Source organism: Crocodylus siamensis, chromosome 6 (genome assembly GCF_052110815.1).
Source record: "Crocodylus siamensis isolate JL-2025a chromosome 6, ASM5211081v1, whole genome shotgun sequence".
NCBI classification, from domain to species: domain Eukaryota; kingdom Metazoa; phylum Chordata; order Crocodylia; family Crocodylidae; genus Crocodylus; species Crocodylus siamensis.
In genome coordinates, this window is record NC_143400.1 from 77,543,598 (window position 1) to 77,569,871 (window position 26,274).

At 43.3% G+C, this 26,274-nt stretch overlaps 1 protein-coding gene across 2 annotated transcripts in view; it reads right to left on the reverse strand.

Moving 5' to 3' along the window:
* The window catches only part of PPM1L (protein phosphatase, Mg2+/Mn2+ dependent 1L), a 218,974-nt gene that overhangs the window by 48,244 nt on the left and 144,456 nt on the right, over window positions 1-26,274 (reverse strand). For both annotated transcript variants that reach the window (XM_090052798.1, XM_090052797.1), the window contains exon 2: window positions 19,552-19,726. In XM_090052798.1, coding sequence (XP_089908924.1) covers window positions 19,552-19,726 — 175 coding nt within the window. The remainder of the gene's footprint in view (window positions 1-19,551; window positions 19,727-26,274) is intronic.

A 26,274-nucleotide genomic window follows, 5' to 3' on the forward strand; every position in this document is an offset into this window, starting at 1 on the left:
ACACGTCCAGCCTCTCCAGAAGTACCCTAACTAACTCCTCGCTAACCCCTGGCCCAGGCGTGTCTCTCCCGGGGCCCGAGGGGTGCCCAGCAGGGAGGTGGCTGAACTGGTCCCTACTTAGGAAGACAGAGGCAAAGAAATCGTTAAATATGTTAGCTTTGTCATCTGGCGTGACGACTAAGTTGCCCATCGTGTCCTGCAGGGGCCCCACATTACCCGGGACCCTCTTTTTACCCCCTATGTATTTGAAGAAGGACTTCTTATTGTCCTTAATCCGGGAAGCTAGTCCTATCTCCATCTCTGCCTTGGCCCTCCTGACTGCCCCCCTACATCCTCGGGCGACTGTAACATAGTCCTTCTTGGTGATGACCCCATCTCTCCATTGGGTGTATGCCTCCCTTTTAGCAAGGAGACATTCCCGGATGCTCTTAGTGAGCCATGGGGGTTTATGTGCCCTCCTGCTCCCTTTGACCCTTGTTGGGATTACCGTCCTTTGGGCATGGAGGATCATCTCCTTAAGGAGCAACCACTCACCTTCGACATCTGATTCCCTTCCCCTCTGGGTCCTCAGCGCTTCCCCAACGATCCTCCTTAGCTTGTTGAAGTCAGCCCTCCTAAAGTCTAGGGCTGTTGCCTTGCTGCAGCCCTTTGCCACCTTACGCTGGATGGTGAATTCCAGCAAGCGATGATCACTGTCTCCCAGGTGGCCCATCACCCGCAGCCCCCTCACCAGGTCATCACCCGTGGCCAGCACCAGGTCCAACAAGGCGTCTCCCCTGGTGGGACTGTGCACCTCCTGGGTTAGATGGAGGTCCTGCACTCTGGCTAAGAACCGACGTGAGCGATCAGACTTGGCTGACTGCTCCTCCCAGCAGATGTCTGGGAAGTTCAGGTCCCCCATGATGACCACATCCTTTGCCTCTATCTGCTCCCTTTTTCTATGTAAAAAGTTACCTTCTGGTTTCTACATATTGGGCTGGTGTTTGACCCTTACACTGCACGTACTCAACCCTATTTCTACTGTGCTTTCCTTGAACTGGAACAGAGATGCTACTTAGGAAATGATTCTCCAAGCACATCTTTGCTGGTTGATGTCACCAGGGCTGCAGGGGACAACTGGTGCAAGGTCAGTTAGATCCAGCATCTAGAAAGATGTAGTCCAAATCTAAAATTCCATGAGGTTATCGCCAAGAACTGATGGTGCAGAGGCTTCCCAGGAACATGTCGTATTGCAGGGAGAAAATCAAATCCCTGAAGACCCCCTACAGAAAGGCAACGGATTATATATCCAGCCCAGTAAGTCACTGAAAAGGACATATTTCACCTGCTGCTCAGTACTGCTCAAATCACGGAGCTCCCTTTCCTGTTTGGACAGCCACTGGGCAAGAGGAACTAGAGACAGTAAGTACTTTGGGTCATGGCAAGAATGACCTTGGGCTGGAGTCTCAGGACTTCTTGAGGGACTGGATAAGGAAACAGACTGAGGAAAGGATATGGTATGGGAAATGACATCAGAGCAGCTGCATAAGATGTATGGTGTCATCTTCATTATTGTTATGGGAGATAAAATAACATATGGGAGGGATGGCCTTGCCCTTTTATGACCAATCACCTAGTTTTCAGGGGAGATGTCATATGCTGTGAGAATCCCTGAGGCAAAGCTTTACTTAAAGAAAGAAAAACCTCTATTTTCTCAGGCTCCTTAATCCCCATTTCCTCCTGCATTCAGTTGTACACAATTCAAGATTCATTCTAAATGGCAGAAAAACCTGAACACACTACCAGTGATTTATTGTGCATGAAGCATTCTTTGTGCGCAAAACATGGATTATTAATACAAGTCAAACCTATCCAGGTTGTAGCCATATTGGTCTAGAGGCAAATGGAATCAGAACTCATGGCAGAAGTGATATCTTTTATTAAACCAAGTAGATATTTGCCAAAAAATATATTTATTTGCAAGCTTTTGGGCACAGGCACTCTTATCAGGCATAGAAGATTGCAAAGGTTATAAAAGCAGGGGGCGCCATGTGCATGTGCACATGTATACAGCCACAGAGCTAGCAAGGGGCCTGGAGAGCAGCTCCTACAGCTAAGTCATGGAGGGGGGAAGTGAGATTGAGGGATTGAGGCCCCCCAAAGTGAGGGAAGGAAGGAGCTGGGCAGGGCTGGGGCTGCTGCCCAGCTGGGGTGCTGTGTGGGGCTCAGGGCCATAAGAAGCTGGAATGCATGGCTGCAGGACCAAGGTGGGGAGTGAGATAGAGCCACAGGCTGATCATCCAGTGGGCAGCAAGGGGGCTGATTCCTAGCTGCTGCATGCACACCTGGGGGGGACACATGCCCCCCATATTTGTATGCAGGATGCGGGCAGGCTGCTCACTGCGGGCTTGGGCTCCCCACTCTCCTCCTCAGGTCCTCTATGCCCCAGTGGGCAGGAAATGGCATGGCAAGGCAGAGCATAGTGGCAAAGCTCAGTGTCACTGCCATGAGCACAGCACCACCAAGCTGCTGGGCAGGCAGGGATTGCCTTACTATGGCAGTGTGGGGCTCCCAGTGGCAGCACTAAGCTTACTTGCCTGGTTCTGCTTTGCCCTGCCATGCTGGGTCCTGCTTGCTGGGCCACGGAGACCCCCGTGGGAAAGGGGAAGCTGGGCTCCGTGCTCTGCTTTGCTGTAGCATCTGCCACCTCCCACATGTGGCAGCCGGGGCTTGGGCACTGCTGTGGGGGGCAGGGGGATGCAGACCTAGGTCCCTAGCCCCATAGCCTAGACAGCTGGGGGCACCCTCCAGCAGGGCTGTGGGGCTGTGGCTTGGGCACCATCATATCAAGGCTGTTCAATACCACAAAGTGGCGGGGGGGACAGCCTCAGCTGGACCCATGTCTTGGTGAGTGAAGAGGGCAGGGGGAGGTCTGATTTTCCATGACAGAAAACCCAAAATCAAATGACAAAATTTATAGGTATTTAGAATTTATTATAATGACTGAGGCACTGGTAGACTTCTAAATTGTTTTAAAATAGTAAATATATCAAAACATTGTGTTCAACTGGTAAGTGTGTGAGAGAGAGAGGGAGAGAGAGAGATTTTGGGGATTTTATTATGAGAATTTGCAATTTATCAGAGAAAACCAGGATCCCTGCTAATAATTGGTGAGAAAGCTGCAAAGGGATGATTATTCTATTCTACTGCATCCTAGTTTTATATACTGCTTCTGCTTTCCTGAATTTTAACTTACTTCTAGGTAACAATCCAGAAGAACTTTTCAAACAGAAGGATTTCCAAGTGCTCTGTCAGGCTTTAAAGCAAAGTAAAACAACTCCCTAGCCTCCCACTTCATCAGACAGTAATAAAAGATTTCCAAGAAAATGGAAAATGATTTTTTACCAGAGACATGGAATGGGTGATTTCTCTGAAGTAAGCATTTCCAGCCAAGAAATGGAAGATACTGGTGGCAAGCAAATGGACCCAGAACAAGATAATGAGGAGATTATAATGAACAGGATAATGGGAAGCACAAATTAACAGCATTGTACTTGTATTCACAAAACTAAATTCCACCTGAACATCTCAAGAGTTACTAAACTGGTGTAACTGGAAAAAAAGAAAAATTGTGACTTGTACTTTTTATGATGTTAAATGTTCTTCACAAGTTTGTTTGTTTTTTTAAGTGTTGCTTTTTCCTCTTAAGAAATTCACATCTTCTCTATCTGGAGGTTATGGCAACTGAAGAAATAATTAAATTATTGTATCCATCAAATCTTAACATGGTAGAAGCCAAAGAATTCTTACTTAGATTATTGATCTTTTTTGGTTCATTTAACTTCAATGACTAACATATTTCAGAGAAAAGATGCCTTTGTGAAAGGCACCCAAGTATGAAGGATTTATATGCTACATCCTCAAAAAGAAACATCCCTTATTTTACTTAAAAAAATCCAGACCACCCTCAAGTAAAAATCAAAAACCTTTCAAGCCTTTATTGCATACAACAAAAGAGAAAATAGGGAGTTGTAAGATTAAGTGAAAAGGGTTACCTCTTACTTCTACTGCCAAGTTGATTGCCTGATAGCTAAGAAATTGCCCAATTAATGGCTTTATTAGCAAACACATTTGATTTACATAGAAGTTACAAAAATGACAACCAAAAAGCAATTAATTTATTTTACACTTGTATTACTTACTATAAAATCTGCAGAAGTTCTTTTATTAAAAAGAAAAAAAATATATTTTTGGCTAGCTGCCTCCATGCACAAATGTACTTTGAAGCTGAGAAAAATGTAACAGAAAAATCTGTGCTATTTGGAAACAATGGATGTACACTGAACAGAATACGGTACATATAAAAATAAATACTTTACAAACTACTATGAATTCATGTTCAAACAGTGGACTTTAAAAATACATAGCTGTACTATGTTCTAGCTTGAAAGCAACAGAGAATTAAGTCCTTCATTAATCTACAAAACAAGCAGAAAAAAAGATAATCCTCAGGCTGCAGAAATTTAAGTCCCTTAAACACATTGCCTTCTCAGTATTTTCTTGATCTCCATATTAATCCTGTGAATCAAGATTCTAGATTCAACTGCAGGCAAAATGCATATCCTTCTTCATTTGGAACAATATATAGCAGAATTCAAGGATACCAATGCATGTGTTTTCTTTAACACAAAGTTCTATAGAGTTTACTAGAAAATTGCAACTTTTCTTTAAGTCTTAAAAATATCCTATGGAATTTAATGGGGAATCAAATCTCTATTATATATTATATTTATAAAATGGACAAAAACTACAGAATAACCATACATTTCTATTAGATTTATAGATATTTAGAGAAATTTCTATAGAACCCTATTATTTCTTTCCTGGCCTGGGACTATGTGGTTGTGCTGCGCTGGAAACTCAGGTAAGGGGTAGGGGGGTGGGAAAGAAGGGCAGGGGAGGACCCCAGGCAGCGAAGGAGCCCCAGGGAAAAGCAGCCCTTCCCCCATCCCGTGGCTAGCGCTCCCTGCTGCAGATGCTCACAGCCCACGTGGGGCTGTCCTGAGCAGGCACAGGCAGCCCCACGTGGGCTGCAAGTGGCCGCAGTGTGGGTCACTGGCCCACGAGGCAGGGAAGGGCCATTTTTCCCCACATTCAGCACCAAATTGTAACCCGCTACCAGCCTGGGCCCCACGCCGACTCCAGGCTCATCCACTGGGGCTGCGCACAGTGGCAGCAGCTGCGGCCCCCCCACTTGCCACGTCAGGTAGTATTTGCTGCTGCTGCCCACCTGGAGCTTGTGCACTGAGCAGCACAGAGGCAGCGGTGGCAAACATTGCCCAGCATGGCAAGTGGAGGGGCTGTAGCTGCTGTGGCACAGCCCCAGTGGGCAAGACTGGAGCCGGCGCAGGGCCCAGGCTGGCAGCAGGGGTGAGTTACAAGCTGGTGCTGAGCGTGGGAAAAGTGGCCCCTCCCCTGTCCTATGGCCGGTGCCCCATGCCGCAGCTGCTTGTAGCCCATGTGGGGCTGCCTGTGCCTGCTCAGGACAGCTCCGTGCAGGCCACAAGCACCTGCAGCGTGGGGTGCCGGCCACAGGGCAGGAGAGGGGCCACTTTTCCCCACGCTCAGCACCAGCTTGTCCCCTGCTGAGGAGCAGGGGGTCGGGACTGCGCGCTGCCCCCTGCCTGTACCACAGGGCTGGGTTCAGTGGGAGTGCGTGGGTGCACAGGGCCCGCACCAGTGTCCTGGGGCCAGCACCAGCAAGGCCCAGAGCAGGGTGGCAGGAGTGCAGGGTCCCGGCCAGCAGGGGCGCTCTGGAGCTGGGCCAGCACCCCTCTCTCCCTGCTGGTGCAGCCCAGCCCAGCTCCACAGACCCCTGCCAGCCTGTGCCCCGCTCTGGGACATTGGTCCCAAGACACTGGGACACTGATCCCAAGATGGTGATGGGGGCGGTGCACCTGTCGGGGCTACCCATGCAGCCCTCAACAACTTGCCAAAATTAGGTTATACCATGATATCTACATTAATTTAATTGTATTAGGATCAACTCATACTGATCATTCACTATTTTTTGAAGTCTCCTATAGTTTCTCCATGATGTCTAACATGCATATGGCATCTGATGATTTTGCTGCATCTTTAGTCACTGTTTTTGTAAATGAAACACAGTGGTCTCCGAGATTCTTAGAAACTCTGAGTTACTGCCTGCCATGTTAGGCTTAAATAAGATGCAATTTACTATCTGGATTCAATTTTTACCAAACTAAAAACAAGTTTTATTATTTCATATTACCCTATGAAATTTAATGGGGAATCAAATCTCTATTATATAATTTTATTAAATGGACAAAAACTATAGAATGACTCCTTTAGTCGTGATATATACTTATCTATGGTGCTGATATATTTGTTGAAATCTTAAACAGCACAAATAACATGACCCATTTAAAAATCTTTGGGGTAGGCAATTATTTTGGGTGGAGGGCAGCTTACTAAGTTTTGCTAACCCATCAAGGGTCACATGATAGGCAGCCGGGGGAGGATAAATATTAATTTTCTAAATTTTTTAAGGGCTCCGTGGACCAGATACAATGGCTTGGCAGGCTACATCTAGCCTGTGGGCTGCATTTTGCCCACCCCTGCGGTAGAGGCAGCATGGGGCACAATCATGGCACATGGGACCTGATCCAGCCTGCAGACCACTCCCATACTGTTCATTTGGCCTTCAGGGCCAAAAGGTTGAGCACTACTGATTTATGCTGTGTGTTAAAAACATTAATTGTCACATGCATTTATAGGGAGTTAACGCAAGAGTCAGAGGTTTTGCAGAATGAGATTTAATAGCACTCATTTGGCTATAAATAGCCAAAACCCCTTACTGTGTTATTCAGAATAATAATAAGACTCAGCTCCCGGTAGCAGCAATCAAAGATTAAAAGAATTAAGTTGTTTTTTGAGCATGTTCCTGAAATAAAGGATCTAAGAATTATTCTAAAATCTTGCTTGAGCTTCAGGGAACTGATTTTATAGTGGCTCAATGACAGCATTTTTATCTTTACTGCAAGAAAGTGTCTGGCACAGGAATATATATTGTCTTTGATAGATTACAGCAATGTTAGTTACAAGCCTGCTGCACCAATGTGTTTGTAACAAATCAACATTATCTATTAAATATATTTCCAAGAAATTACTAGCAGAGGTGAATGCTGTCTCTGTCTGATCACACAAAGCAGCCTGCCTAGCAGGTCTTTAGAAAAGTGACACGTTTGCATTAAATATTGTAAAAGAAGGTACATTTGCCTGTACAACAGAATATTCATCTTGTTAGCTATGGGGTGGATGTTGCTTGCTTTTGGTCTTCTTCAACTGAACTTTGTGTTTGCATCTCCTGTGCAACCTCTATACTCTTAGCTTTGTTTCCTTGTGCGCATATAACCTTTCCTTTTCTTTAAATCACTTGTCAAAATTGCCTTATCCCATGAAGCATTTCAACCATTTTCTTTTCAATACACTTAGCCACTTCAAGTTTTGAGTCATTACCTTCGTTATTATCTGCTATTGGATTTTTCTTATCTGTGTTTGAAACACCTTGATTCTGCAAATTTTTATACCCATGCCTAACTCAAAGCAGGTAAGTAATCCAACTGAGGTCAAAGTTTTAAATCCTGCCCTGAACATTCAAGATAGCTTTATTGCTGACTTCAGTGGCATCAGGATTTCATACAATACATTTATTTATACATACAAATGTGAGATTTGTGCGTTTGTATGATCAAACTCTCAGGTTGCAATTTTTTTGGAGTTCATGAACTAAATTCAGTCCAATTGTCAGCTGCAGCTGCTTACACTAAATGTAAATTTAGTCACTTGTATAATATTTCTAAAGCATGAAGTCTCAGATAATCAGGCAGCTAGACATCAAAGTTCTACTGATTTTAAAGTGAGTTAGGTAACCTTGGAGGATCTGAGCCCAGGTCCCCTGACAATATTCAAACACTTTGGTATTGTGCTGCAAATTTCCATGCTATTCACATGCATAAGAACCACTGTGTACATCTACACATGCGCTTAATAGCACAGTAGACTAATTTGCTGCAGTGTAAAATGTCACAGTCTACACGTGACACTATTAGACCTCAGCAAACTAAGTTTCACTCCAGTAAGACCGTACTGTCCCCAACAGTACTATTCTATGGCAAAGAAAACAATTGTGCCTAAATGCACATGTAAATGCTGACTTGGATGTAAATTGTATGGCTATGAGAAGCTTTGGGTGCTGATCTGATTTCTGCCTGATTTGGTGGCTGAATCTCCAAATGCAAATAAAATCAGGAGACCAATTAAAAGGTCCGAATCGATGCAGAAAAGATTTGGAGAGCTTTGGAGATTTGGGCAGTCCCCACATGCTGCCGCAGGGAGCTGGAAACAGACTCCATGCTGGTAAGTAGGGGGTGAGGGGCTGGAGAGGGGACCATGGGGGGGGCCCCCACCAAGCCTCATCCCCTGCCTGCTACCCCAGTCCCCTGCCTGCTCTCCCAGCCTGCTCCCATGGCTGCCCCGTCCCGCCCAGCCCCAGCCCCAGCCCCAGCCCCCGGCTCTTTTTTTAAAGCCGCGATTCACCAGCTGCTGCCAGGTGGGGAGTGATCCCCACTGCACCCCACTGCCATGAGCCCCGAGAAGCCCTGAGGCTGCTGCTGCAGCAGCTGGTGAGTGGGGCTCACCAAATCGAATCACTGTCCCCCAATTGGCCGAATCCAAATATGAAGTGAATACTAGCCGCTTTGCACAGGCCTAGTAAATTGTGCCGAGACAGCAGGGGGCTAGACCCCTGCCTGCTCCCTAGCCCCATGGCTCTGCTTTCTGGGTACTCTCATGCCCCAGCCCTGATACTCCCCAAGGCTGCGACCCAGAGTCCAGGGTTGGCCTCACTCCCCCTCCACAAGTCTGCTGCCAGCCAGGGACTGCTCTGCCCCAGCTCAAACTGCTGCAGTCCTAGGCACACGTATAAATACTGTGCCCAGGAACTGTTAACTCTTGCCCAAGCTGCACCAGGATTTATTACACTGCACTAATTCAACACCTACATGCACCTATTATGACTAAATTCAGCGATATTGAATAAAGGAACGCTAAAAGAAGAATGAAAAGAAAGCTACTCACAGACACTTTAAGTAGAGCTGCCCAAAGAGAACAGCACTTCATGGAAAAAAGTTCCTCAGCTAGTCACCGTGGCACACCTTCCTCTTGCCTCTGCCAGCTCAGCTTTTGGGTGTGCCATAGTGACCTGCTCTGGGTCTCTTCTGGAAGCCTAGGGCTGGGCACAGGTGATGGCAGGGGGTTGCAGGCATGTGCCTAACAGCTAATCAGGGGTAGCCTGGGCACGTCATAGAAAGAAGGATCCAGCCCTCAGAGCTCAGCACCAATGGCAGCTCAGGGGCCTAATTCTTCCTTCTGTGGAGCACCCTGGTCCCTGCTTCCCAGTGTGAGCCTCCTGAGCTGTGCCAGGCACGTCCTACTAGCAGCCTTCTTCCATGGAGTGTACCCATCCCTGCTACCTGGTGCAAGCCTCCCTCCAGATTTTAGACTGGGATCTGCCATTTTTAAACCAGTCTATATGCCCTGAACTTCTGTTGTGTTATGGATGTAGACCAATTTTCAGTCACTTATACCAGTTTATGCATAATGACTCTATCTGGCCTCAGTGGAGCAACACTGAGATGCTTGTCATCAGTCATTAAACTGTAAACACACTCTCTCTCTCTGCAAGAAACTTAGAGATTGGAAGGTTTATGGTTTAATGACATATCTGCAACTACCTACATCCCTTAATAAATTTGATTATTTATTGTGATGTTTACTACACACGCATATGTTGTGTGAAAGCACACCAAGAAAGTATACCCAAGAAAAGGAAGGTGGAACTATATATGTTTCTTAGCAAACACTTAATGGGACAACATAAGATTCATTACTTTAATGCCCTGGTTTGGACCCCTGTCAGGCCTACCAGACAGAATTCCTCGAGGAGGCAAAAGGGATTTGGACCCTTTGGGGATGGAGAAAACAGATCCAGGAGGGTTTAAAGAAACACACAGATTCTCAAAGACAGACGTTTAAGACGGAGAACCCAGACTTAGGTAAATGGGAGTCTGAAGAAAGAATCGCTGGTGTTCCCATTAGGAGACTAGCCAGACTCTAGGTAAGATAGACGCGTAGAAGCTTTGCTGCTTTAAAAATTCTTTTCTTCATTAGGTTATATCTAGTTCTTATGTTATTATAAAGGTTGCATTAGATCACCAGGATCTACTGGGTATGCACTCCTGAAAGGAAGAATTGCTAGTACTGAGCCTACTTGGACCTGTTGGTTACACAAACTTGGGTCACTTTCCTCCACTATTACAGAATCCTGGATCTCCCCATATAAACTGTTCTCAGATCTAACTGGTAGCGTGGCCAGATAGTATGGACTGCCATAATACTGGACCTGAGCATGAAGGGGAGAAGAGGTCCCTGGGAGAAGGCTGAAGATTGAGATCCACAGATTGTGTTAATTTACAGAGCTCTTTATTGTTTTGCTATGAGACATGGGATGGCTTCTGAGATGCAGGAAGACACTACAGGCTGCTACCTTGTGAAAGGGTGCTGAGGTGTTACAGCTACTATAGGACACTACTGTAGTGGACACTGTGGGTGGTCTGCCTGGGATACAGCAGATAATGGGCTATTATGCACCAGGGCACTAAAACGGTTATACACAGGGTATTCTAGGAGTGTTGGGCGCAGCCTGTCCAGGACAGCCAGAAGGTAGCTAAGGACTCAAGGTGGGGCAGATGGAGCATGATGATTGAGTTTGGGTAGCTGATGGAGGGCACTTGAGCCCAGGGGCTATTATTGTCAAGTGCAGAAGCCTTAAAAGACTGGTTCAAGATGGGAAGCCTTGAGGACCTGATTAGAGGCAGTGGACTCGGAAAGACACAGTCCTGGGGCTTCTCAACCCTAGCCAACCTGACTGAAGGCAAGAAGCCCGAGATTGAGACTGATACTTGAACATGTCAAGATCTTGAAATTGAGGGGCAAGATTGACAGAACAACTGGGAGTAAGCTACAGGCTGAGAAGGCCAGAGTCTAGTTAGGCCTAACCAGGTCTCAGAACAATTTAAGACTGAAGGGAACCTGGGCGGCCGCTGGCGTGTTCACTAGGGTGAGTACTGATTGGGCCACGCTGGTAGCCCTGTAACGAACAAAACAGTAAAAGGCGCCCCTCCAGTGACTGAGGGCTGCCTCCCAAATGATAACTGATAACATCAAAAGGCAGGATAAAAAAGGGAGACCCTGAAGGGCACAGCAAGTAGAACTGACCACCTGTCAGACTGGTGTAGCACCAAACCTGCAGCAGCAATCTGTCTGCGTCTTACTGATCTCACTTCTGGAGATCCGTAAATGAAAGCAGCCAACCCTAATGCCCGGTCCCTTGTTTGTTAAAGCAACAGACTCTTTTCCCAATACCTGCATTAGCAGAAATACTTTTTTGTGAATAGACAGATTTGCCAACCAACCAGACTGAAATCTAATCATGGATATTTTTGTCCTCCTGCACTTCAGCTGGAATCTTGCATTGCTTTCTCAAGTGCTAGATATTTAAGCCAAGCAGAATATGAACCATCAGTTTCTTGTCCTGAAGTCAGAGGGAAATTCAGTACTCCTAAATTTGTGCTTGAACTGGTTTTACAGCTGGAGCTAACAAATCTAACAACCATCTTACAAAAGGTGTATTGCTTAACCAGCACTGGGCTGAGTTAGGAACTTATAAAATGTAAGTCTCCTTCACTTTCTACTAAATCCTGAGTAGATGGAGAAACAGAGAATAGCAGACTTAGGGAGGGTGGTGCTTTGCGACTCTTAAGGAAAATAGAATGTATATGACAGGAACAAGTCAAGTTTACAGGACCCCATTCCATTCTGAGACAGTATAAGATATGTTGCAGTGCTAAAGCTGTGTTAAAGGCGTTTAAGAAGTGTTACAATGCTAAAAACTGATTTTGTCCTCAGCTGAAAATGATTCTTGTAGCTAAAAATTAAGGTCTGTGGTAGCTAAAAATTAAGGTCTGTGGTATCCTGGGACTTGAGATGCTGGCACACAAATGCACAGTGAGAAAATAAGTCTCAGATACAATTAGTGCCATTTAACCAACTATATTAAAAGGGGTATTGAGAAAAGACAAGGTAAGCAAATAGCCTGAAAAGGGATATTTGTAAAGCAAAGAATAATGCAAGCAGATGGCTTGTGAGCTGTCAAGGATCTAGCTAAGCTTCCCCATCTGGACACTTACTCCACTGTTGAGAGGATCCAAATGCTGCCCTTACTTTGTTGGGACTGGGCACAGTTTAGACACTCAATGGCTATGGGCGCCAGGATGAAGACTGTGTGAGACTTTTGCCAGTGAGGGTCCCCCTTGGTCCAAATGTCTAGGTATGAAAACCAGTGCTATTTCGTTTAAGACACCCCAGCAGCTCTTGTACATTTCTCCACCCAGTGAGATCAGATACTTCTGGTCTACAGTTCCTCTCCCCATGGACAGAAGATAGATGTAGCCCATTACAGGCACACTGAAAAGTTTTGCATGAGTTTTGTGCATGCAATTACTCTGTACTTAATGTACAAACCAACAGAGTTAGACAAAATTAAGACCCATCTATTATACTTTATAAGCTTCCTTGCCACTTTAGAGCATTTTTGGGCTCAGAGTCTTCAGAATATATGCAGGGTTCTTTTATAGGCCATAGCTTGGCTTGGTCTCTGAACTGTCTTCGCTCACTTTCAGCAGGCTTACTGTGAGCTTGGTTGGTCCCACAGCTGGGCCAGCCCCCCTGCGACAAACGCATGCCTATTTCTGTCTCCTGCCTCAAATTCCCTGTGTGGCTCAGGCTACCTCCTCATTCCTCCCTTAAGCCCTTCTAAACTTCTGCTTTGTCGTCTCTGTCCAATTTTCCTTTTGGGAGAATTTCTGCTATTTTCTTCACTTGCTTCTTTCACAGATGCATTTTACAAATGAGTTTATCTTCTTAAGTAACCTTGTTAGCACACACATCTTTCCATGATGTTTCTGCCTTAATGGCAAGCAATAAAGCTAATGACAAGCAGTGTCTCTTATCTGAGAAAGACGACAGCTCAGACATCCATGGTGGATTCTATATTCACGCTATGGCATTCTGTGATGCAGCAATGTTATAAGCAACTTTCTGACATTAACCAGAATTTATAAATTATACATAAAGCAATTCCCTAGATTGTCATACAAGCTAACACCACTGGCAGCTGAAATAAGATAAAGGTACCTGAATCATAGAAAGTTAGGGTTGGAAGAAACCAACCATATAGTTCAACTGCCTGGCACAAAGCAGGACCATCCCCAATTAGCTCATTCCAGCCAAGGCTTTGTCTAGCCAGGTTTTGAAAACCTCCAAGGATGGAATTTCTACTGCATCTGGGTAATCTGTTCCAGTGTTTTACCACCCTCCTAGTGAGAAAACTATTCTTAATATCTAACCTAAATTTCCCTTGCTGCAACTTGAGACCATTGCTCCTTGTTCTGTTATCTGCCATCACTAAGAACAGTCAAGCTCCATCCTCCTTGAAACCCCTCTTCAGGTAGTTGAAGGCTGCTATTAAATTCCCCCTCAGTCTCCTCTTCTTTAGACTAAATAAGCCAAGCTCCCTCAGTCTTTCCTTAGAAATCATGTCCCCCTCAACATTTTTGTTGCCCTCCATTCGACTCTTTCCAATTTGTCCACATCCTTTCTGTAGTGAGGGCCCCAAAACTGAACACAGTTACTCCAGATGTGGCCTCACCAGTGTTGAACAGACAGGAATAGAGGGAAATAATTACTTCCCTTGAACTACTGGCAAGACACCTACCAATGCAGCCCAGGATGCAGTTAGCTTTCTTGGCAACACACTGCTAGCTCATATTTAGCTTATTGTCCACTGTAACCCCCAGTCCTTTTCTGCAGTGCTGCTGCCCAGCCAGTCAGCCCCCAGCCTGTACTGGTGCATGGGATTGTTCTGTCCTGAGTGCAGGACTAGCACTTGTCCTTGCTGAACTTCATGAGATCCCTTTTGGCCCAATCCTCCAATTTGTCAAGCTCACTCTGAATCCTAGCCCTAACCTGCAGCATATCTACTACTCCCTCCAGCTTGGCGTCATCTGCAAACTTGGTGGGGGTGCATTCCCTGCCATCTTCCAGGTCATTGAAGACATTAAACAAAACCAGCCCCAGGACTGACCCCTGGGGCACTCCACTTGATACTGGCTGCCAACTAGACATCAAGCCATTGATTACTACTCTCTGAGCCCAGTGCTTCAGCCAGTTTTCTATCTACCTTACAGTTGATTCATCCAGCCCACTCTTCCTTAGCTTGCCTGAAACAATGGGAGACTGTTTGAAAAGCCTTGCTAAAGTCAAGGTACACCACATCTAAAGAGCCAGTCACCTCATCGTAGAAGGCAATCAGGTTGGTCAGGCAAGACTTTCCCCTTGTGAATCCATGCTGACTGTTCCTCATCACCTTTTTCTCCTCCAAGTGCTTAGAAATGGATTCCTTGAGGATCTGCTCCATGATGTTTCCAGGGACAGAGGCGAGGCTGACTGGTAGTTCACTGGATCCTCCTTTTTCACTTTCTTAAATATGTTTGCCCTTCTCAAATCATTTGGGACCTCTTTGCATTCACACCAGCCAACTCCCTCGGCACCCTCAGGTGCATTCCATCCAGCCCCACTGACTTGTACACGTCCAGCTTTTCTAACTAATCACTAACCAGTTCTTTCACCACTGTTGGTTGTTCACCTCCTCCTCAAACTGTGCTGCCCAGTGCAGTAGTCTGGGAACTGACCCTGCCTGTGAAGACTGAAGTGAAAAATGCACTGAGCACTTCAGCCATTTTTGCATCCTCTGTCACAAGGTTTCCTCCCCTTTCAGTAAGGGACCCACACTTTCCCTGATCCTACTCTTGCTACTGACATACTTGTAGAAACCCTGCTTGTTCCCCTTCACATCCCTTGTAAGCTGCAACTCTAATTGTGCTTTGGCCTTCCTGGCTTCATCCCTGCATGCCCAAGCAATGTTCTTATATTCTTTCCCTAGTCATCTGTCCAAGTTTCCACTTCTTATAAGCTTCCTTTTTGTGACTTAGTTTACTGATGAGTTCCCTGCTAAGCCAAGCTGGTCTTCTGCCATACTTGCTAGTTTTCCTGTGCATTGGGATGGTTTGTTCCTGCACTCTCAGTAAGGCTTCTCTGAAGTACAGCCAACTCTCCTGGACTCCTCTCCCCCTCAGACTGGCTTCTCCCAAATGAGGCACAAGTCCTGCACATAAAGTGATCTGCAGAGATGTGGAAATCTAGAAATCGCCTACTATCTGTAGAATATACCAGGCTTGGGAATTACTTCTGTTATGACTATTTGCTTTGTGGTAGCACCTAGAAGGTGCATTCACCAAACAGAATTCCATCATGGTCTCCATTAGAGACAAATATGACACAAAAATCTTACAATCATGGAATATGACAACATACTTGGTGGATGATACCAACCAATGGGGAGAAAAAGTTTAAGAGTGAACAATAAACTGGCTAGGATACCATGCAACTGCCTCAGCATGTCAGCAACCCCAGTCACTGCTACAGATGGTTAATAAGTTTTCCAAACACCTTTGGGAGAACAAACAGTATACATTTATGGTTGCAATTATTATGCTTTAATATAGCTAGCTCTTTGGGACTTCTTGCAATACCATGGCAGAGAACTACCTGTGGAGGTGCTTTTTGCCTACCAAAGACTTAAAAGCACTGTGAGCTCAGGTTTGCCTGACTACATTTTGTAGGGAAAATGACCTCAAGAATGACATTGCCTAAGTTTCAGTGTTGTGTTTTCATTAATGGCAGAAATAAATTATATCTGTGTTGTTGGAGAACAGTAAAACATACTTGTGTTCTAAAAGACTTCAAGGTAAGGAGTCATTATTTTGTTTAAAATTTAATTTCATAGGCTATGGAGGAAAGTTTCTCAAGAATCTACTATCAGACTTTGACTACTTCAACAAAACACATAGTAAGTCAGGGCCACAGTGTCTTACAAGTACTCTAATCTTTTATTTATATAGAGCAGATATTGACTGCCCCAGACATTTACAGAAGCAGTAAATATAAGGAATAGGCTTAACATTTAATAATGCTTCAGGGTAAAAAAAAAATATCCTTGGACAAAATTAACTTAGCCTTAGCGAGTCAAGAATGCCAGTTTTTAAAACTAAGGGATTTAAAGATTATGAGAGGATTTGAACCCATCTGTCACATTTGGCCTGATTTCATTTTGTAAAGCTTTCTTAGTCAAACTTCACTAAAAAGCTTGTCAACATGTGACTATTTTTAGATGAGCTCATTTTACTTGTGTCTTTGATGTACTGTTTCCTAAAGGGAAAGATTTATAAGCAGAGACATTAGGAATATTGAGTTCACTGAAGCTGCAAGTTATTAATATCGTACACTATAAAGGCCAAATCAACATGCAAAACTGCACTACAAGTCCCAAATTTTTAGTGAAGCCTTTTCATTTTCAATTTGGAAAATAGATATACTTGGCATCTAACAACTTATTATTTAACAAAATGTGAAATAAGCATTGTGAAAAATACTGACAGTCATATGTGGAATGGTGGATTTAGAGGGAAATAGTTCATTTAAATAGATTTTTAAGGCCATCTTTTTCTACTCCTTAATGCACCTATGAGTGTATCATTTAAGTGCAAGCATTCACATTCTTCTTATTTAAAGAGTTTATAGCTCTAATCTAAAGGGAAATAAAATACATGCTACAGAAGCTTCATGTTACTCCCATTTACTCTCAAGAGATGGCCTTTAAAATTGCCTTAAACATATGCACAGAAACATACATACCTAGTTTTGTCCTCATATAAAAGCAAAACAATTAAGCACAGAGACTTTTCACAGTCAAGGTCCAAAGACAGGTTTCAATGCATCAAGTACCTGAAAGACTTAACCTTTCAAAATCCCTGGCTGACACTTAGCAGAACCCCACATGCCTATGATTACAGATGGTAAGCACTTCAGAGTCAGCCAGAGGATACATTTTGTTGGAATCCAGCAATGCTTCCTGCTGGAATAATAATAAGGAGACAACTATTACAATTTTGAGGTCAAAGTATGATCTCTTCTGTTTTAAACTATGTTTTGTGTAGGCCACTCTCTGTATTCCATATATTCTGGAAATGGTTTGATCTTCTCATCACATTAAAAGGAGTCTGGCATAAGAAAAACACCACATAAAATATATTTTATGCACAACAGAAGAAGATGTTGTTACCAACACAATTGTCACATCACTGAATAGCTGAAGAACTTGAATTTTGAACATCTGCTGCAATTAATTTTAAGTGCATACATTCTTCACTGTACTTGTAATCAGATCACACTTCAGGAACAGGTAGTACCATTTACTTCTCTTGTAGTAAACAAGTGACATGATTAAAACATTGAGCTGGAACTGGCTTAGCATTTTAATCACTGGAGGTGTCTACCTGATTGTGGATCTAAATACTGGCTTTTGTTTACACTGTGCTCCACAATAATATTATTTTTTTAAAAAGATTATATACCGTATGTTTTTGTTTTTATAAGTTGCTCCTCATTTCTTCATGACTCCTGCACTTTAGTATTTAAATCCCCTGATATTCTGATCTTTGCATTTTGGTTTTTTGTCCTTCAATTCTAGTATCTGAACATTTGTTTTTATTAGGGGAAAAGTTATTTTCTCTTATTTTCGAAAGTTATTCTTATGTGTCCAACAAGAATTGTCAGTTTTCTTAATCATTTTTTCTTCCTAACAAATCAAAGTGATTTGTTAAGATTAGTTAGTTTTGGTAGAAAAGATAATAGTTCTAGCAAATAATCAAAATTTTGGAGAAAGCCAGTCTGTAAAGTTTCAAAATACAGCAACCCTGAAGTATCCAAACTCTGTCAGTGTAACTGGAGAAGGCGTGACTTGACCTTTCAAGGCCTGTTTTATACCCCCCCCCCCAACAAAAATTTTTTAAAAGGCAATAATTAAAAAAATGCTTTTTGGCACATCTCATTTAAGTACTTGCCCATTCAAGTACTCATCAGATTCATGGTTGTTTAAATATACTTCATGTATAGTCTACAGACAACACTGTGAGTTGCTTGAGAACATCTGAAACCTAAGTAGATAAAAGACTCACACTGATATATCGAGTAAGAGTCTGTACAAGTGGATAAAGTAATTCAGTACTGTAAGAATTTCAAGGAACTAAAACTTAAGTATAAATGTGTAAGCCAAAAGGTATGGAAGTAGCAGCACTTGGTTTCCAAATCTGACTTAAAGAAAAAAACTCAGACAATGGCAATTTTTAGCAGATAATTTAGGAGGATTATCAGTGTGACAGTGATGTAGTTAGTCATGATAGTCTGTAATCAAGCAGGAGGCAAGGTAGATTTGCATTTTATAGACTAAGAAACAGCCCACAGAGCCATATAATCTGGCCCTCAATGCTGGCTAATATAATACAGTATGTGCACGGAGGCTGTCTGGTGTGGGCTGCACATGGTGCGAGTCTGGTCCAGGGTGTGCTGAGTGTGGTGCCTGCCCTGGATCAGCCATGCTAGGTCTGGGGCCAGTCTGGATCAGGTCCAGAGACTGGCCCCTACGTTGGATCTAGCACACAGGGCCAGTCTGGAACTGGTGCATGCTGTGGTGTGCACGGCCAGTCTTAGGTACATGCTGCATGTGGCGCCTATGCCAAACTGACCCTTCATGCTGGATTTGGGGCCAGTCCAGATCAGGCCCATAGGCTGGCCTCACATGCTGGAACCAGTGTGCAAGGCTGGTCTAGTACAGGTGCCACATGCAGCACATACCCCAGACCAGTACTGCGTTCTCTGTGCAACTGCATTTCCCAAACTGGCCTTAAGCCTGTTAATTATAGGTAGACCCTTATGTCTGTGCAGAATCCCTATGATATCAGTAGAGTTCTAGAGATACAGTCAACTGGCCTTGCAGGCCCAATTGAAAGATCAAAAGCTTTATAAAATGTGTGTGCGCAAGTCTTTGCACACACGCAAATGCAGATATTTCTCTGGCTATTTTAATATAATTATTACTATTTTCAGTATTGAAACAAATCTAAGTCTCCTTTTGTTTCTCCTTATTTCTGTTTGTTTCTCCTTATATTCTGTTTATTAATTGCTACTTTAATGAGGTCAGGCAAATCACAGTTTTGGATAGTCTACAAATGAACTACTTATAAATCAGATACTTTTGGTAAAATAGCCCCCCCCCCACATATTTAAGGGATTAAAATGTAAAATATTTAGGACATTACTCTTAATGTATCATGCACTATTAACTGTCTTGGAAAATCATTTCTGACTTGCTTCCTAATTTTCAGGACAAAGTTCAAAGTTCCTAACAAAAGCACTAGTAACTTAAAGCTGACTCGTTTTTCCTATTAGTTGCAACACACAAAGAAATGCAAATACCTGCTTCATCATAAGACACGGTCAGTTTTTCCAACATTTCTCGGTCAATTGACAGAATCTGCTGTTCCAGGATGGTTTGGTAAGACAACACACTGTTCTCTTTGTCTTTCTCATAGTCCTGAAGATGTTGTTTCAGGACTTCAGGCAGGCGGGACTTGACATATTCTGCTGCTGACTATACAGAAAAAGAAGCAAAGGCACCCATTATTACCTTGTACATTTTCTTCTAGGCTACTTTTCTTATGTATCCACACATATAAAACCCTCTTAATTTAAATTAGAAGGAAGAGGAAAAAAATCCTGACTTATTTAAAGAAAAAATGGTGGTGGGTGAGGGACCGATTTTATTTTCTTCTTTCTAATTTTTCAGCTTCTTTGTAGAACGCCCCCACACATGCATATATGTGACCATTAATGCTGCCACATTCATAAATTTATCACAAGTAGTATGATTTTGGCTCCAGCTTCAGGATTTCTCACTAGAAATCATAACCGACATCAAGATTCTACTGTGCTAGGAACAGCATGAACACGTAACAAGACAAAGAACTAATGATCTAGTACAAAACGTGGTGATGAGTGTGTGATTACGGAACAGAAGGTGAGGCCTAATCTTTCAGGAAAAAAAACCCAACAAATACCCATTAAAGGAGAACAGCATTTAACATCTAGGTTTCGGTCATTTACATCTTGAAATTGCAGGTCTATAGAAGACTGAGGCTTTACGAGCTGGTTTTGCAATCAAGAATGAACTCATAAACCTACTATTAGAATTAACGGGCACCTCATGAATCTCCATGAGTGGAGTGGCCAATAGCCACTCATCAGTGTGTGTGCCCCGACTCTTGACATCACTGATGAAACCAAAGAGGAACTCCATGCCAACCCTGACCAAGTCCTTTCTGACGTTCCAGAGAGAGACAGACTTATTCTTCTCACTGATTTCAATGCCAGAGTCGGAAGGGACTCAAACCACTGGAATGGAACCCTTGGCAAAAAAGGAGTAGGAAGGGTCATCCAACATCAAATTTTACTGCGCTGGCTCTGTCATCCGGATGTCTGACTCCAGACTTCCAAAACAAGTTTTATTCTCCCAACTCTGTCAAGGCACATGCTTAAGAGGAGGGCAGAGAAAGCTCTTCTAGGACGTCCTCCTCAAGGCCAACTTAAAAAAAAAATACAACATCAACATCAGTTCGTGGGAGACTATTGCTCAGGACTGCCCAAAATGGAACAAGAATCTGCTGCAAGGATGTCAGTACTTTGAATACTTATGACAACAACAGGAGATGGAAAAGTCAGAGCGGCAAAAATGCTTGCAGACAGAATCAAGGCTCAGGGCCACCCACCCTGCATGGAAACATGCTCAAGTTGTAGTAGAGTCTATTGATCCCGAATTGGCCTTTGTCAGCCATCTTCAGACCTACAGATAAGACAATCATCCTTGACTGTGAGGGATTACTGAAGAAGAGAAAAGGAATAACTACGCTTGCTAGCATAGTTGAGCACACAGCAGACAACCAAGACCACCAAATCTGAGGAAGTTCTGAGTAATGAGTAGCTAGGTCCATTCATATTAACAGAAAGGAAAGGGAAAGCTCCCTTTCTTTTCAGAACTTTATCTACTCAGAGTGATAAGCCTTACTGAACTGACCCCTTCCCAGGACCATTAAGAAACTTGCTTTGATTAGTTCTCAAGAGGTTAAAGCTATGTACAGATACTACGCTTATCATGCAATAAGTGTGCAGAAAGTGCTTGACAGCCATAACTATCGAGCACAGATGTTCATGGCACAGAGTCCTTTAAAATGGCATACTGTGCTCTAAGTTAACCCTGGATGGATGTGGTATCAGACTAAAGCACTTTATCAAATGTCTTTACCACATGTCAGCATGAGTCAAGGTAAGTCACATTCTGCCGGCATTCCAGTGGCTCCTGAGCCAAGAAGTTGCAAGAGGGAGGGAGAAAGGGGGCCGGGGGTGGGGATGGACCCACAGAGCAGGGGGGCCTCCATTTCCTGGCCTGAGTTACCAGAGCAGCAAAAAGCTGGGTTGGGCAGCCTCGTGCTGCAGCTCCTGCCTGCAGTTGTCAGAAGGCTTGGGTGGTGTCGGTTGGGGGGGGGGGGGAGCCTGATGCCCCCAAGACCACAGCCAGCAAGCTGTGGGGGATCTGTGCAGCAAGGGGTTCTGTTCCCTCCCTTCCCGCCCAGTCACTGCTGACTGCCACCAGCTGGTGGGGGGCGGGCAGGGCTGGGGCAGGGAGAGGCTGCTTGAGCAGCTTCCTGGGAGGGTTGCAGGAACAACCACAGCCTGCTGGCCTCAGCCACTGCAGGCAGCTTCCATGGCCTCCCCCCTCCCCAAGGTGAACATCAGTTCTGTTCACTCCTGCACTAATCTAGGGTGCTTTGACTATACAGCGTTACTTAGAGTGCTTCTGCCTTGGGTTTCCTGAATGTCTGCACTTAGCCACAAAGAACATGGAAGTTCTCTGAAATGTCCAGTCCTTCTGTCTGGCAACAAAGCCCCTAAAACAGGTTAGATCTTCCAAAGCCAGTTTTTTACACTTGGCCCTGTGACTTCAAAAGGAAATGGGAAGAAAGTTTGGTGAAAAACTTGTCTCACATCCTTTTCTTCTGTTACTGTGCTGATTGATTAATGCTAGGCTAAGATAATCAAATTATATCATCTGAACCCAAATGAAATTTATGTGAAATTAACTGGAAAAATGGTGTATTTGGCAGGGGGTCAATCAGCTAACTGGCCAGTAATCAACTGATCTCCTCTGAGCAAAAGCTCTAATGAAGAAGCTGAAGATGAATCTGTATATGGGGTTTACCCACAGTACCATATTATGTTAAAAAGCTTATTGTGTTAAAAGCAGTTACTAAATGAGTATTCTTCCATATATAAACATTTAATCCTTGTTTTCAAGAATTATCTTTTGTTCTGTATCTGTAGAAGACCAAGCATAATGGAGGCTTAGCCCACTGCTGGAACACCCAGGTGCTAGTACTATACATTTATTCGAAAAATCCAAATTATTGCAGATCTCAACTGCACCTTTGGAACTGCTGTGATAGCTATAATCAGAGCCAGAAAGCACTATATTTAAAATGATACTGCTTATAAAAGGCTTAGTCTGAATAAAATAAAGATGGAATTAGTTATAACAGCATCATCCTTGCAAGCATATTCACAACTTCCATTAGTTTTACCGGGATTTATATGCCTGTACTGCAGGAACAACCCTCTGCAGATTTGTAATGAATCAGGGATATACTGAAGTGACTGGATTCTCCTTTCTAATTGAAGCATACTTAAACTCCTCAGCAGGAAACTTATGATTAGCATTTGGTTTCAGCAATTCAGTATCAATTACCCACACTTGACTAGACATTTACAACAATAGCTAATTTTGTTATGGTATCCATCTGTGTTTTAAAAATATTAACTCAGAAATTAGTATCTTTTCCCTGAATTTAAAACTACTTATAAATCATACAAAGGAATCACTTTGGCCACTATTAAAATGTACCCAGATCTGGAAAGAAAGTAGTACTAGCTTTTTAACAGGATTCAGGAGCACTACACAAAAGTATTCTTTTTCATTCTCTTTATGTTCAACCAAGGCCATAAAGAAACTGAAATTAACACAAGGTGGCATGGTTGTACCAAGTCAGAGAGTCCCAAGATAAAACTGAATGGACAGTCAATAATGATAGAGTTTGCCCCTAGACAGGCATCTATATTACTAAAATCAGTTGATACTGAAACCAATAGTTTCTCTTGTCACTAGTGTCAGGAAAAAAGATTTAGTGGCCCCAGAGTGTCAATGACATTATATGGTCCTTTCAGATAAAGCTTGAGACACTGGGTGAGGCTGTGATTGGGAGTTTGTCTCTCTCCTGTTTTCCACTGCTAGTACCTTTACTAATACTATACTCACTTAAACAGAAAAACCTTCTCTCTTGGAATCTATTTTCTGCCTCTTTGATAACCAGCACAGCTGGAAAGGAAAGATGTGGCAAAGGCCTTGCTCACTATTTGGGCTCCCTTGCCTGTTTCAAAACAAAAAACAAGATTATATTTCAGGCCTGAGACTGACCAGAAATTACCTCTGGAGTTTAGCATGCACACTCCAAGCTTTATATTTATTTTCTTTAAGTTAACTGTTGATTAAATTACAACCTTAAAATATCACTGAAGTTGGGTCCAACTTCTCTGCAAGTCAGGCAGAGCAGAATGAATTAAATTATTCCCCCTCCCCCTGCAAAATGTAGATAATGTACTAAATAAGCCCAATGTACTGAATGCTAGATTTTAATTTTTTTTTTTTTTTTTTTTTTGGATTTCTTTGTAAGGCAAAAAGATACACTACATAGTGTCTGATTAGTCTCACAACATAATTATCAAGTTCAGATATAATTACTTAATTTTTCCTTAGAAAAGACTGTATGCTGGCCATAGGAATATTTTTAATATAATCCTTATAGAGACTATTTTAAAGAGAAGGTATCAGAGAATAGGAGACTATCCTCCTCCTCCTTGGAATACATAGCAGTTCAATCCCTGGACCAGCACTCCACTGGACAAGTGCTGTACAGACATAGAACAAAAGGACAGACTGTAAATCCGTTGGGACAGAGACCAAGTGTAAGGGAGGTAACAGACAGAGATAGATGAGGGAGCACAAACAAACAAGAAATGTTACTGGAGAACACAACAGAGAGTAGTTACAGAATACACACAGCCAAATAGTTGTCGAGATTTTTATAGGCATTACAGCAAGATGTTTTAAAGGAGAAACTCTGGCTGGAACACCCTCCTTACAACAAAAATACTCATACATAATTTATATCAAAACTATAGTACAGTCCCTTCAAAGCTTGCTAAATTAAAACCAACCATAATTTGAAAATGATCTAATGCTTTAGCATTTATTTTAGTTACCTTTTCTGAAAGAGTCACACAAAAAAGCTTAAAAGGGTTATATTTTTAATATGTAAAGAAACTACAGTCAGGCTTAGGTGCTATTCTTAAAAGGGGAAATTAAAATTGGACTGTTTTTAATCTTATGAAAAACAGGCAGACTGCCTGGTCATTAATACTGTTTGATACCAAGAACATATGAATCAGTCAATTTATAGGGTAACCTAAAAACAAATCAGTAGGGGAGCCTAAAATAGAAACTGAAACATTATTGAAAAAAATCTGTATGATCCCACATGTCTGTTTCTTAAGGAAGAAGAGCAAAGGAAAGAAAAATCTACAAACCTTGAAGCCTTTAAATATTACAATTTATGCCACAAGAAATTTAAAACATCAGTAACTACTATATTTGTAAAATGTATTCACATTTTTCTTTTCTAATATAGCAAGAAAGTAATCACTGTTCAAATATAGTAGTCCGGATTAGCAAATCAGTGCCTAACTTGGAAAGTGATTAAAAGGAAGATTTAAGATTAAGGTATCACAAGCAAATGATCCTAGCACAGGGAAGAGCAAAATCAAGTCTGCCAGGAGATTTCATTTGGCCCACGGGTGGGTGCCTATTAATACACTGTATCCATCCCCGTCCAGGGTTGCTCTTATTGTGCTCACATGGGGCTGCGCCCTGCTCACTCCTGTGGGGGCAGTGCACGCTGCCCTCCCACCCTCACCCATGGGAGCCCTTGACCCTACCAGGTAGGGAAGTGATGGTGGGCAGGAGAAGTGGTGGCAGTGGCAGGGGAGGTTAAAGTGGTAGCGGTGGCAGCAGTGGGTAGAGGAAAGGGCGGTGTGGGGAAGTGGTGGTGGTGGGTGGCTGGGCAGGCGAAGGGAAGGTGGGAAGGTAAGGAAGTGGTAGGGGAAGGGCGGCCGCAGGAACAGGAGAAGTAGTGAGGCAGGGGATGGTAGTGGTGGTGGTGGGAGCAGTGGGGAGTGAGTGGTGGTGTGGCTGTGGTGTGTGGGTAGGCAGGTTGGGCGGTGGGGAGAGTGAAGGAGTAAAGTGGCATCTGGGTGACAAGAGGCTACCATACATCAATTTGTCAACTTCTAATATAATTACTGCCTAGAAATTAAAAAGACAGAATAAGCACGATGAAACTAAAACCATTATTTTTGTGACCACCATCCATTCACATACAGGCAACCCCTGCTTAGCACTCTTAATTGGTTCCTGAAAAACTGAGCTTTAAGTGAAATGAGCGTTAAGCAAAACTGAAACTCTGACGACCCAAGATGGCGACCGCAATTGGTTTTAAGGCCTCAAGATGGCGACCACAAGCATTATAATGACACTTGCTGAGCACTAAGTGAAATCAGGTATTCATTTAAAATGAGTGCTATAGCAAAACAGTGCTAAGCAAAACAGCATTAAGCGGAGGTTCCCTGTATCAAGAAATAGGCATCTTGATGGACCAAAAACAAACAGAAAACTTGTATATTAATGATAAAGCCATCTGACGCATGCACTTGACACAGAACAACATTTTAGTTCTATGCCGGGGTTGTCAAGCTACCCCCTGCAGGCTGAATCTGCCCTGTGGAGCCATTCTATACAATTTTGGTGGCTTTGCAGTAGTTGGATGGTAGGGAGAAACAGTGGCAGCAGCTGGGTTGGAAGGGCTGGCTGAGCCTTGAACCAAGCTGGGTAATTTTGGCTTGCCATTCTGGAAGTGCTGCCAACCCCTGTTCAATGTGTTCTGTTTTTTTTTCCCTGCCAAAGGAACCATGAATAATAAT